General features: G+C 37.2%; 1 protein-coding gene across 2 annotated transcripts in view; it reads right to left on the reverse strand.

Moving 5' to 3' along the window:
• The window catches only part of LOC101682451 (leucyl and cystinyl aminopeptidase), a 110,986-nt gene that overhangs the window by 35,947 nt on the left and 60,569 nt on the right, over positions 1-14,470 (reverse strand). For both annotated transcript variants that reach the window (XM_004769950.3, XM_004769951.3), the window contains exons 5-8: positions 10,666-10,786; positions 9,822-9,976; positions 7,509-7,622; positions 5,970-6,104 (exon numbers count right to left, since the gene is read on the reverse strand). In XM_004769950.3, coding sequence (XP_004770007.2) covers positions 5,970-6,104; positions 7,509-7,622; positions 9,822-9,976; positions 10,666-10,786 — 525 coding nt within the window. The remainder of the gene's footprint in view (positions 1-5,969; positions 6,105-7,508; positions 7,623-9,821; positions 9,977-10,665; positions 10,787-14,470) is intronic.

The following is a 14,470-nucleotide window of genomic DNA, read 5'->3' on the forward strand; positions in this document are numbered from 1 at the left end:
GTCCAACAAGAAGATTTAACAATTTTAAATATCTATGCCCCCCAATGTGGGAGCAGCCAACTATATAAACCAATTAATAACAAAATCAAAGAAACACATCAACAATAATACAATGATAGTAGGGGACTTTAACACTCCCCTCACTGAAATGGACAGGTCATCCAAGCAAAAGATCAGCAAGGATATAAAGGCCTTAAATGACACACTGGACCAGATGGACATCACAGATATATTCAGAATATTTCATCCCAAAGCAACAGAATACACATTCTTCTCTAGTGCACATGGAACATTCTCCAGAATAGATCACATCCTCGGTCCTAAATCAGGACTCAACCGGTATCAAAAGATTGGGATCATTCCCTGCATATTTTCAGACCACAATGCTCTAAAGCTAGAACTCAACCACAAAAGGAAGTTTGGAAAGAACCCAAATACATGGAGACTAAACAGTATCCTTCTAAAGAATGAATGGGTCAACCGGGAAATTAAAGAAGAATTGAAAAAAATCATGGAAACAAATGATAATGAAACACACAACGGTTCAAAATCTGTGGGACACAACAAAGGCAGTCCTGAGAGGAAAATATATAGCGGTACAAGCCTTTCTCAAGAAACAAGAAAGGTCTCAGGTACACAACCTAACCCTACACCTAAAGGAGCTGGAGAAAGAACAAGAAAGAAACCCTAAGCCCAGCAGGAGAAGAGAAATCATAAAGATCAGAGCAGAAATCAATGAAATAGAAACCAAAAAAAACAATAGAACAAATCAACGAAACTAGGAGCTGGTTCTTTGAAAGAATTAATAAAATTGATAAACCCCTGGCCCGACTTATCAAAAAGAAAAGAGAAAGGACCCAAATAAATAAAATCATGAATGAAAGAGGAGAGATCACAACTAACACCAAAGAAATACAAACTATTATAAGAACATACTATGAGCAACTCTACGCCAATAAATTTGACAATCTGGAAGAAATGGATGCATTCCTAGAAACATATAAACTACCACAACTGAACCAGGAAGAAATAGAAAGCCTGAACAGACCCATAACCAGTAAGGAGATTGAAACAGTCATTAAAAATCTCCAAACAAACAAAAGCCCAGGGCCAGACGGCTTCCCGGGGGAATTCTACCAAACATTTAAAGAAGAACTAATTCCTATTCTCCTGAAACTGTTCCAAAAAATAGAAATGGAAGGAAAACTTCCAAACTCATTTTATGAGGCCAGCATCACCTTGATCCCAAAACCAGACAAGGATCCCACCAAAAAAGAGAGCTATAGACCGATATCCTTGATGAACACAGATGCGAAAATACTCAACAAAATACTAGCCAATAGGATTCAACAGTACATTAAAAAGATTATTCACCACGACCAAGTGGGATTTATTCCAGGGCTGCAAGGTTGGTTCAACATCCGCAAATCAGTCAATGTGATACAACACATCAATAAAAGTAAGAACAAGAACCATATGATACTCTCAATAGATGCTGAAAAAGCATTTGACAAAGTACAACATCCCTTCCTGATCAAAACTCTTCAAAGTGTAGGGATAGAGGGCACATACCTCAATATCATCAAAGCCATCTATGGAAAAACCCACCGCAAATATCATTCTCAATGGAGAAAAACTGAAAGCTTTTCCGCTAAGGTCAGGAACACGGCAGGGATGTCCATTATCACCACTGCTATTCAACATCGTACTAGAGGTCCTAGCCTCAGCAATCAGACAACAAAAGGAAATTAAAGGCATCCAAATCGGCAAAGAAGAAGTCAAATTATCACTCTTCGCAGATGATATGATACTATATGTGGAAAACCCAAAAGACTGCACTCCAAAACTGCTAGAACTTATACAGGAATTCAGTAAAGTGTCAGGATATAAAATCAATGCACAGAAATCAGTTGCATTTCTCTACACCAACAGCAAGACAGAAGAAAGAGAGATATTAAGGAGTCAATCCCATTTACAATTGCATCCAAAACCATAAGATACCTAGGAATAAACCTAACCAAAGAGACACAGAATCTATACTCAGAAAACTATAAAGTACTCATGAAAGAAATTGAGGATGACACAAAGAAATGGAAAAATGCTCCATGCTCCTGGATTGGAAGAATAAATATTGTGAAAATGTCTATGCTACCTAAAGCAATCTACACATTTAATGCAATTCCTATCAAAGTACCATCCATCTTTTTCAAAGAAATGGAACAAATAATTCTAAAATTTATATGGAACCAGAAAAGACCTCGAATAGCCAAAGGGATATTGAAAAAGAAAGCCAACGTTGGTGGCATCACAATTCCGGACTTCAGGCTCTATTACAAAGCTGTCATCATCAAGACAGCATGGTACTGGCACAAAAACAGACACATAGATCAATGGAACAGAATAGAGAGCCCAGAAATAGACCCTCAAATCTATGGTCAACTAATCTTCGACAAAGCAGGAAAGAATGTCCAATGGAAAAAAGACAGCCTTTTCAATAAATGGTGCTGGGAAAATTGGACAGCCACATGCAGAAAAATGAAATTGGACCATTTCCTTACACCACACACAAAAATAGACTCAAAATGGATGAAGGACCTCAATGTACGAAAGGAATCCATCAAAATCCTTGAGGAGAACACGGGCAGCAACCTCTTCGACCTCTGCCGCAGCAACATCTTCCTAGGAACAACGCAAAAGGCAAGGGAAGCAAGGGCAAAAATGAACTATTGGGATTTCATCAAGATCAAAAGCTTTTGCACAGCAAAGGAAACAGTTAACAAAATCAAAAGACAACTGACAGAATGGGAGAAGATATTTGCAAACGACATATCAGATAAAGGACTAGTGTCCAGAATCTATAAAGAACTTAGCAAACTCAACACCCAAAGAACAAATAATCCAATCAAGAAATGGGCAGAAGACATGAACAGACATTTCTGCAAAGAAGACATCCAGATGGCCAACAGACACATGAAAAAGTGCTCCATATCACTCGGCATCAGGGAAATACAAATCAAAACCACAATGAGATATCACCTCACACCAGTCAGAATGGCTAAAATCAACAAGTCAGGAAATGACAGATGCTGGCGAGGATGCGGAGAAAGGGGAACCCTCCTACACTGTTGGTGGGAATGCAAGCTGGTGCAGCCACTCTGGAAAACAGCATGGAGGTTCCTCAAAATGTTGAAAATAGAACTGCCCTATGACCCAGCAATTGCACTATTGGGTATTTACCCTAAAGATACAAATGTAGTGATCCAAAGGGACACATGCACCCGAATGTTTATAGCAGCAATGTCCACAATAGCCAAACTATGGAAAGAACCTAGATGTCCATCAACAGATGAATGGATCAAGAAGATGTGGTATATATACACAATGGAATACTATGCAGCCATCAAAAGAAATGAAATCTTGCCATTTGCAACAACATGGATGGAACTAGAGCGTATCGTGCTTAGCGAAATAAGTCAAGCAGAGAAAGACAACTATCATATGATCTCCCTGATATGAGGAAGTGGTGATGCAACATGGAGGCTTAAGTGGGTAGAAGAATAAATGAAACAAGATGGGATTGGGAGGGAGACAAACCATAAGTGACTCTTAATCTCACAACAAACTGAGGGTTGCCGGGGGGAGGGGGTTTGGGAGAAGGGGGTGGGATTATGGACATTGGGGAGGGTATGTGATTTGGTGAGTGCTGTGAAGTGTGTAAACCTGGTGATTCACAGACCTGTACCCCTGGGGATAAAAATATATGTTTATAAAAAATAAAAAATTAAAAAAAAAAAAAAAAAAAAAAAAAAAACCCAGAAAGAATATGTCTGTCAAACACATTTCCCTAATCATGCTTATTTGTTCTTAAATACAATATTGGTAAATTACTCAGTGTCCCACTTTTTCCAATTATGTGGGATATTTGCCCAAATATTCAAAAATCCTGATTCCAAAATCCTGAAATAAGTAGTTAACCATACTGACAGGAGTTAGATATGCTGTAGAAACCAAATGATCAGAAGACACTGAATTCAGGGTTTAGGGGGTGGGAGTCAGAGGATGATGGAGCTCAGTCAAAACAAATCCTGAACAGCTCTGTACAAGAACAGAACCACAAGTTTAAACATTTTTGTCAACAGATCCAATACAGGCTTTAAAAATCACAGCAGCAGCAGCTCTGATTGGAATATATTTAATATAGCTAACTAAATTCCTGATTCCTTATTTGTTAACAGTATAACTATTTTCCATGCCAGTCAGGTGTTCGCCTGGAAAACATGGCTACCTCTTTGTTTACCTGCCTTACCCTGTCACTAAATCCTTCCAGAACTTCCCTCTACCCAGTGCTTTTACAGTCATCATTTTCCTTCCACTTTCAGTACCACTCCTAATTTCACACTTTGATCACATCGTGTTAGGACTTTAGCAGCAACCTTCTGACTTTAGATCTCCCTCCGTTTAAATCTACTTTGTAAGCTGGAACAAATTAGTTTTCCTAAACAGTAACTTTAATCAAGGAATTCCTCTGTTTGAAAAATCTTCTAAAGCTTACTATTGCTTACAGAAGAAAGGCCACATTCCTGATGGCATTCAGAACCTTCTACAACTGCCCCAACCTACCTTCCTCATCTTTCCCCTTCTCCACCTATGGCTTCCACCACAGTCAAGCATTTACTCCCTAAACAAAAATGCCTTGCCCATTAGCATTCCTGACTTTTCTTTGTAGACTTCACTGCCTTATTCCTGACCTACTCAGTGCTTCTCATTCCTCTTTATCTGTACTCTTTTTATTTTTTAATTCTCTTCAACTTCTGTTTTCCTCCAAAAAAGTTTTCTTCAAAATCCTAGGTAAAAAAAGTCTATACCATTCATTCTACCTGCATCAATTTTTTACTGCTTCAGAAGCACCCACCACCTAAACTTTGAGTTTCTTGATGATATGGACTGTATCTCACAGGTTTTGTGTATTTCCTCTGTCCAGTACAGGAATTCATTTATTAATCAATTAATCTGACAGCCAGAGTAAGGAGGCAAATAAGCCCAAATATTCATGACTCCCATCACAACTGTGAGTGGTACTGTTCTGTTCTCTGACCTATGATGATCCTTTTTTTTTTTTTTTTAAAGTGCATGAGTGGGGGTGGGGGGAAGTTGCAGCGGTAAAGGAAGAAGAAAACTCCCCACTGAGCAGGAAGCCCAACACAGGGCTCGATCCCAGGACTCAGAGATCATGATCTGAACCAAAAGCAGACACTCAGCCATCTGAGCCACCAAGGTGCCCCTGATCTATGGTGATCCTAGTCAAGTTTCTCGTTTTGTTTTTGCTTTACTCCCAAACCCGGAGTCTTATGTTTCTGGTCCTGCAATTTACTTTTCAGTTCTTATAGTCTCTTTTTATTTATGTGTTTTGGCAACTGTGACTTTGGAACATGCCTCAATTGTCAATAACCCAGCCAAGGGCTTGCTTAGAACATCCTCTGGATATATTCTACCTGTAGATCTATAGACTGAACCAACTTTAAGAGATATATGGCTGTATGATCTGATTAACTACCCAGAATACCAGTCACAGAACTTAAATGAGAACAGAGATATGGAGAAAAACCCAGAAAAGTTAAAACCAAGATTTAAATAGAAGCAAACATGAAAATAATCTTAAAATATAATCTTTAAAGTAATCTAAATCATGCAGCTTTCTCACATATGAAATTAATTTGAGGGGTGCCTGGGTGGCTCAGTGGGTTCAGCCTCTGCCTCCGGCTCAGGTCATGATCTCAGGGTCCTGAGATCGAGCCCCACATCAGGCTCTCTGCTCAGCAGGGAGACTGCTTCCCCCTTCCCTCTCTGCCTACTTGTGATCTCTCTCTCCCTCTGACAAATAAATAAATAAAATCTTAAAAAGGAAAGAAAGAAAGAAGAAAGAAATTAATTTGAAACCCACTTCAGGTACTTGGTGTATAGAGCAGTACCTTAAAATAGGAAAGAGAATCAAACATTTCTTCAATCTGTTCTGAAGATTCAACAGATGATGATGATATTGGATGAGATGAATTCAAGGAATCTTTCTTCATGGTTTTAAATCGAGCATCTAAGAAATCTTCATACTAGCAAAAACATCAAACAGATTAGGAAACCACAAAAAGTATCAAAGGCAAAGGCAAGTATAGTGATTATTTATATGAGTTAGACTAATAACTGTTTAAGTTCATTATTAAAAAAAAATCTTCACTAGACTTTATAAAATAAGCTTTTAAAATGTAGGAATACAGCAACTTTCATTTGTATTCCTTAAATTAAAAAAAAATTATAACTTTCTAGCCACATGAAAAGCATCGTTTCCTAAACCACGCCGTAAGAATAAATTAAGAATCTATTACTAAAGCAACCAAATGTGCCAAGTCCAGAGAGAAAATCAAAGTAAATATTCTAAAATGGTTAGTGTACATTTTCAAAATAACATCTGAAATTAAAAAACAAAAATAAAAATTGGTTCTTCAGCCAACTTTTCATACATGGTTTCTATTAAGATAATAGACATTTCCCTTACTGAGATTTATTCAAAATAAAATATGACACTTAAATCGAATTCATTGATAGCTCAGTAGACAAGCTCCCCTAGAATATCCATTAGAAGGTTTTAAACATTCTGGGCACCACCAAGTGGTGAAACTGTATATCTCATTGCTCAATTAAGTAACACACATAGATTTAGAATATTTTGCTTAGTATTCTAGTTCCTTCTACCCACCTGAAGTTTTTGAACAGGACTTACATAAAAATTTCAGATTAAAAGCTCTTAAGAGTATCCCTATTTTGAAACAGTCTCGGATCATATACCCAGGAAGTTTAATATAAAGTCAGAGAATTTTAGGGCTGAATGGGATCTTTATTTACACACTCCCACCTATTGGTTGGATTATTTGGTAATACCTATTGTACTATGGCCTAGTGTGTTCAAATATCTCTAATGATAGGAAACTTCTCCAGAGTCTAATAATACAGTTTCATTATTATGACCTCTATGACAGAATGATATCCCAATGATATCCCTTTAGAAAGGGCACAAAATATGGTTTGTATCTTAACAGGGCAAATTACTTGTCTGTATCAATCAATTTACCATGTTACAAGAAGGATCATAGTAATAACAGAGAGATAGCATTGTTACACATTGTCTTAATTTCTTTCTCTCTTTATACAAACGATAAAATGTTTTGTTGTCCACAAAAGGTTTTTCAACTTTATCTAAATTCCGTCAAGGAGAAGGGCTACATCTCTTAAAAATAAAATGTAACAAAGTGATTTAAAATGTTCATTTTAACAAAGTATAAAATAATTTCACATAACTTCAGCTTTCAATGAAACATTTCAATAAGCTTAGTTTTCATTGCCAAATGTCAAGAGGTTGAGGATTTATCAGCAACAAGGATCAATTTTATCTTTCTAGAAACACTTTCATTTCTCCAAATGGCAAATATGAGAGTATATATAATAAACGGTGTACTTACACTGGAGAGCTCTTTAAATATTTTTTCCAAAGAGAAATACTCCATGAATGTAGCAAACCCTTCATTTAGCCACAGATCGTTCCACCACTCCATTGTGACCAGATTACCAAACCACTGTGGGGAAAAAACAAACTACTAACCAACACAGTATTTACATTCTTAAAAATGTCCTAGTAATTGAATTGTCAGATTAATCACCTATATCCAGATTATAACTACTTAAAAATAGTTATTAGTTAAACAAACTACGTTCAAATTAAAGACTTATGAGCAAATTTGTATATATTTATTCTAAAATGAAAATAAAAATTTTAGTATTTTACTCTGTTAAATGGGAAAACAAGCAAGAAACACAATTAGCATATTTATCAAATTAACACACACACTGTTTGCTAGGTAAAAACAGTTTTTAGCCACTTCATTAAAAGTATTATTTCCTAGTATTATTCTTTTACCTTCTAATATTAAGTTACTAAGATTATTTCCATCTATCTACAGCCATCCATGTAACTAAGAAATAAATTTGTATGTGACAGATTTTCCTACATAAGCCCAGGCTTCATGTTTCTCCTCAGGCACCTGAGAGGAGGTATTTATAGAATTCAAAAAAGAATTCAAATAACGTCCTTAAGATAGTTGGCATGCATATAAGTAAAGGACATCAGAAAGTTCTTTAAATGTCTTCTTTTATGATGTAACCATAAGAAGAATAACAATGATAGGAGACTCCCCTAAAAAAAAGTATCTCAAAAATCCCCCAAATGGAGAGTGGTGGGTATGCAATTTAGTGTGGCCTACGGCTCATCTCAAACTAGCAGCAAAATAATATTACTAGGTATTGAAACAGAACAGTTTTGAGAATTATAAGAACATGCTTTTCAAAGATATTATCTTTAAACCTGTTTCAGAGGAATATGGTTTCTAAGACTTAAAGCAGAAGTAACAGAGAAGTGGTGATGGGTGGCCCCAAGCATAAAAGACCAAGAGGATATCCTCTAAAGGACAATGTGGCTACATGCCCAAAACCATGACTGTCAATAAGGACGTGCTTCAGGTGTCAGCCTGTTATGAAGTGTTCACAAGGGCTCCAGAGTTGCACATATATGGCGTTGGAGACAGGAAGCAAACTGACCAGATCATGTGCTACTCTTCTTCCACATCTCCCTTCCGTCATGACACCCCCAAACCATACCCAACACTGTTTTGTTTTTTTTAGATTTTATTTATTTATTTGACAGAGAGAGAAATCACCAGCAGGCAGAGAGGCAGGCAGAAAGAGAGAGAGGAAAGCAGTCTCTCTGCTGAGCAGAAAGCCCAATGCGGGGTTCGATCCCAGGACCCTGATATCATGACCTGAGCTGAAGGCAGAGGCTTTAAGCCACAGAGCCACCCAGGCACCCCCATACCAACAATGTTAAGCCCCTCAGCAAGGGACAAAAGAAAGACAAGGTGTTGGGGAAGAAAACAGGATGTTCACATACCCACATAATTTTCTTTCTTTTTCTCCTCATCATACAAAGAGTACCCTCCCTCTCTCAAATTAACAAAGGACACAGTTTGGGCAGGAGAAGAAAACATAAATCTAGTTCTGACAACTACAGTCCAAGAGTTATGAGAACAGAGTGAAATTTAGGGGAGGGGTTTGTCTACCACAAAGCTATACTGAACAGCTGGCATCTGTCAGGGCTGAAATAGATCTCTATCATTACAGGGCAAGAAAGGAGAGGCAGATCTTGAGTAGACAGTGGTCTTCAAGCCCAGTGCCGCCAATTATTAATTGTATGACTTTGGATAAGTCATTTATTTAAACTGAGTCTCAGTTTCCATATCTGTAAATTGGGATTATCACCTGCCTCAGAGCAGTTATAATAAGTAAGTGAGATAATGGATATGCAAATGCTTTACAAACTGTAAAATCCTACACAAACATGAGAAAGCATTTTCATTTGAAATCAAGTTTGTGTTAGAAAACACCCAGGGGCACCTGGGTGGCTCAGTCATTAAGCATCTGCCTTCAGCTCAGGTCATGATCTCAGGATCCTGGGATTGAGACCCACATCAGGCTCCCTGCTTGTCAGGAAGCCTGCTTCTCCTTCTCCCACTCCCCCTGCTTGTGTTCCTGCTCTCACTATCTCCCTGTCAAAAAAATAAATCTTAAAAAAAAAAGAAAGAAAGAAAGAAAGAAAACACCACTTTATTATGAAAGAAGGCGATACTACAATAAAACGCTGAATTTCTTATTAGCATTAATTCTACTCTAAAACTCCAGGATATAAAAGAGAAAGGAAATACAATATTCTTGGCTACTAATACCTGATGGGATAGCTCATGAGCAATAATTTTAGTAACCAGTTTTCTGTCCGCCACTGAAGAAGTATTGTTGTCATACAGAAGTGTTTCTTCTCGGAAGGTGAGCAAACCCCAATTTTCCATTGCTCCTGCTTCAAAGTCAGGAATAGCCACCAAATCTGGACATAAGAAAGAAGTGATCAACTTTCCTTCTTTTAGGGCACTCCCCTAAATAAAAATATTTTACCCATTGGTTTATCACTGTGAATCAAGAGACAGTGAGGTTATTTTATACTCAGCAAATGGAACCCTGCTCCTGTCTTGTACATTCCTCACCTGTCAGTCAGTTGAGAAAGACCTGAACCATCCCTTTAGAGTCACTGCTCCCCTGTCACTTAGCGAAAGAAGAGAAACCTAATTCCTTCACAATGAATCAGCTTTCTAGAGCAGGGAGGATAAGGTGCAGATCCGACATTCCCCTATCTAGATCCTGGTTAAATAGCTCTGATATGCTCTTGCTTTCCTGAGCTCCCAATACTCAATTCTTGTTATTTGAGTCAGGAATTTCTTAGGAAGTTAGAATTAGTCAAACTCCAGACTAAGCCCTAAGCAAATTCCCACATACACAGCTTATACACTGTGTAAGCCCTTTTAACACCTCCATAAACTTCTAAATGTTTTAAGCTCCACATTTAGATGTTTTTATGGAATCTGATTAATCTCAACAAATAGAGACAATTTTTAAAGATTTAAGTGTTTCTTAGTTTTCTTTTAAAATAACTTTGGCAAAAGTTTTCTAAAAAAACATTTGCAAAATGAATCTAGGTTGTAAAAGCAATGAAAATCAGAGGCACTGTTTGATTCTTACCCAATTTCTTAAGCGGGTATTGAATTTCAAAGTAGTTTTGATAGAATTCAAGAAGCTTCACAGTTGTTTCCAAGGCATGGTGAACTTGACCAATCTTTTCTGGTACAGCATATATAGAAACCTAAAAGAAAACATATATATATATGTATATATGATGTAAAGACAGGTACAACCAAAATGCATGATAGTCATGTGAATACTGTGAAGCATATGTGAGAACTGAAAAAAGAGTTTTATGAGATTTTATAGGACAGAAACTCTTGCTTCCAAATCAATAAGCCCCTGGAAAATTTAGCAAGTCACTTCCACACATGCCACCATGCTCAAAAACTTACTGATTTTTTTTTTTTAAGATTTCATTCATTTATTTGACAGACAGAGATCACAAGTAGGCAGAGAGGTAGGCAGAGAGAGAGGAAGAAGCAGGCTTCCTGCTGAGCAAAGAGCCCAATGTGGGGCTTGATCCCAGGACCCTAGGATTATGACCTGAGCTGAAGGCAGAGGCTTTAACCCACTGAGCCACCCAGGTGCCCCCTGATTTTTTTTTAAGTTAACAGAACATCCCAAATAAACTATTTGGGTCATATCATAGCAACATACAAGCAGTTGCCTATTAATTTCATGATACGTATCTTCTCCATTACCTAAAGTTGCCCTTCCTTACCTATGAGCTATCAAGACTGAAAAATTTGAAGGACAAAACAAATTTTCCTCTTTTAAGCACTTTTACAGTTACAGTACCTGGCATCAAACAGGCACTCAACACAGAGGAGTCACATAAGGGAGTTAGCTCTAAAGTAAACATACAAGGCAGAAATTACACATTTGTTGAAATTACCCTGGGAAAATCTGTTACAGACCAATGCATGCTTTGTCAGTAAGTATGGCAAGCCTGTTTTTCTTCTAGCCTTGGGATAGCTTACTTTTTTCCAGTTGTTGGCTTGTTTTCATGGGTCATGTTGTGTAAGAAATAATCATACCAAACAGAATCCAATGCTCAGTGAGTGGCACACAGTAACTAAAACCAACGAAGGGGATGATGAATCCATACTCCAATTACCCATTCCCTTCAGGATACATGCTCACAGAGGGGAGGCAGGCAGATCTGATTGCCCACATCATTTAAATTGCTATTTTTTCTCTCTTTTTCTAAGTGCATAAGTTAAACACATAAGCTATAACTAACTATAAACATCTTATTAAATAAGTATCAAAAGGCAAGTTTTAAGCAATTTTATGTTAAAAGCAATGGGTTCTTAAAAAGCATTATTCATTGTTTTTCAGTTGATTGAAAAAAACAGAAGCCCTCTATACTCACCTGGGAATGTGAGATATGGCCAAGACATAGTAGAAAATAAAAACTTAAAAAAAAAAATCTCAACTGATGGGAAATGGAGACTTACTGAATAAATCACCACTTGCAAAAAATGCACTGAACTCTAATTCAATTCTCTCATTAAAGGGCTAAAAAACTGTTGGCAATTTCTAAAAAGTCAAATAGTTTTCAGTCAGAGTTGTCCTTATGTGGGGCTTTAGTCTACAGTTAATCACAAAAACATAGAGGTAACCCAGAATAAAAATTAAATGTAAGGAAAAAAAATTAAGTAAACAAAAATAAATCTCTGCTAGTTATATGACGTTGAGCAGTTTCGTTAACTCTCCTTGTTGGGTGAGAAAAGTAACTCCTACCTTCACTGGGTTGCTGGGAAGATTAAATGGGCTAATACATATATAGAACTTAGACTAGTTTATGACACGATGTAAGTGTTCAATAAATGGTAGTTATTATTATTATTATTATTTTAAAAATACAGAAATGGGGTAAAATATGTGTGAGTAGAGCATTTGTGCCAATGGTTACTGGAAAAATAACCTATCTAGGACTAGAGTTAATCAGTTAAAACTATATTGTTAAGGGAACTATGAAAGAAATTTAACCTCTTGCCTCATGTGGCCAAGAGTACGTCACCAGCCCCGGATTTTGCCATCTGTAGCCCTAAGTGACCAGTTTATTGAATGCAGTCACCACTTGCCAAAGGAACTATAAGCTCATTCCATTGATGTGTTACTTCCTGCATCCTTCCCCTCTGCAGTCAATGTTAGTGGGGGCAGGGTAGAGACTGACATATTCTTTTACACTCTCTAACTTCCATTGTAAATGACTATACCAAGATCACTAGGAATTTGAGACAAATCTTCATTATCTCTGCCTATTCTTTCCAGAAACACATATTTTATATTATAGTCAACACATTAACCTCCAAGATGCTATCCTAATGGAAATACCACCCATGTCCCCTAGATTCCTCCTCCAACATCCCTCTGCCACACATACCATTTGGCCATGCCTCTCTCTATGTGTGAAAGCACCTTTCTTTGGAGGAAAAGTAAAGGAGGAAGAAGAAATTCACGTGAAACTAAAATCTGACCAAGGGATCCATTTAGTTCCACTTCTGGAATACAGAGATTAGGAAAAAAGATAGTTTATTATTTATTTTCTCTCCCCCGCCTTTTTTTCCCTTAAAGAATGATGTGCTATGAGTTCTCACTAGATAAATCATCTGGTAATTATAATTATTAGCAAGCTTGTTTTAAGAGCAAAAGAAGCAGTAAGAAACAGAACAACCTAATTCAACAACAACAAAGAAGTCTTGACCAGTACTCTGGGCTGGATAAGAGCACTCTAAACACTATTAAATGGAAGTCAACTAGCATTCAGACCTTAAGACTTACAGCTTAAAACATGGTATGTACATCTGATTAACCAGCACTGCACTCTATGATTCTACAAATTAGACCTGTCTATGATAAAAACAAAATCAGGCAATGGCAAAAATAAAACAAAAACCTCAAGACAAAGCGGTGTATTTCAAAACTGGTGTAGAATTTTCTAGGTAATTCTGGCATTTCTGAAAACAGAAAGAGGTGTAAAGAACACTGAAGACCAGACAGAAATGATAAAAACAAATGTTCCTCTTTGTTTACAACTTTGACAATGTAGTGATCTTTATCACTAAAGAGGGCATGTTTAATAACTTTGACATTTCTAGCTCTTTGGTAAGACTGACATTAGTAAATAAAGCCCCACTGCCTTATTCCTGAATCTTGTGAAATAGGCCTAATGTTAACTACTACACAAGATAGAATCCATCCTAAAGATTACCACATTTTAGTGTAAGAAAAATCCTTTGTTAGACTTCAAGTTGAGATTTATGGTCACCAACAGAAGTTATTTCTGTCACTGGGTGTAAGCAGCAACACATTGTGGTGGACAGTATAATCCTGACTCTCACTTACTATGTAATCTTGGGTCACTTAACGCAACCTCTTTGAGACACTGTTTCTTCCTCAGCAATACAGGATTAATGTTTCCCTCTCGTGTGGTTTATGAATCAAAAAGGTATTTATAAATGAGGCAAGACAAAGGCCAGCACAGAGTATAGCTCCATGAGTATTAGAGTCTTCCCTCATCCTAATAAAAAGAGAGAAAATTAATGAAACAACTGTTTATTTGTATAACTTTTTTTTTTTTTTTTAGAACACGTTTTGAAATATGCAGGTGCTGGGTAGCATTAAAAGTTATGACTTTACAATCAGAAAAAGACAATTATCATATGATCTCTCTGACATGAGGAACTTGAGATGCAGGGCAGGGGGTAGTGGGGGCTAGGGAAGGAAAAAATCAAACAAGATGGATTCGGGAGGGAGACTACCCATAGGAGACTCTTAATCTCATGAAACAAACTGAGGGTTGCTGGGGGGTGGGGTAGGGAGATCATGGCTGTGGGGTGATGGACACTGGGGA

The sequence above is a fragment of the Mustela putorius genome, unplaced genomic scaffold (assembly GCF_011764305.1).
Source record: "Mustela putorius furo isolate JIRA1106 unplaced genomic scaffold, ASM1176430v1.1 tig00537350_pilon_pilon_pilon, whole genome shotgun sequence".
Classification (NCBI taxonomy): domain Eukaryota; kingdom Metazoa; phylum Chordata; class Mammalia; order Carnivora; family Mustelidae; genus Mustela; species Mustela putorius.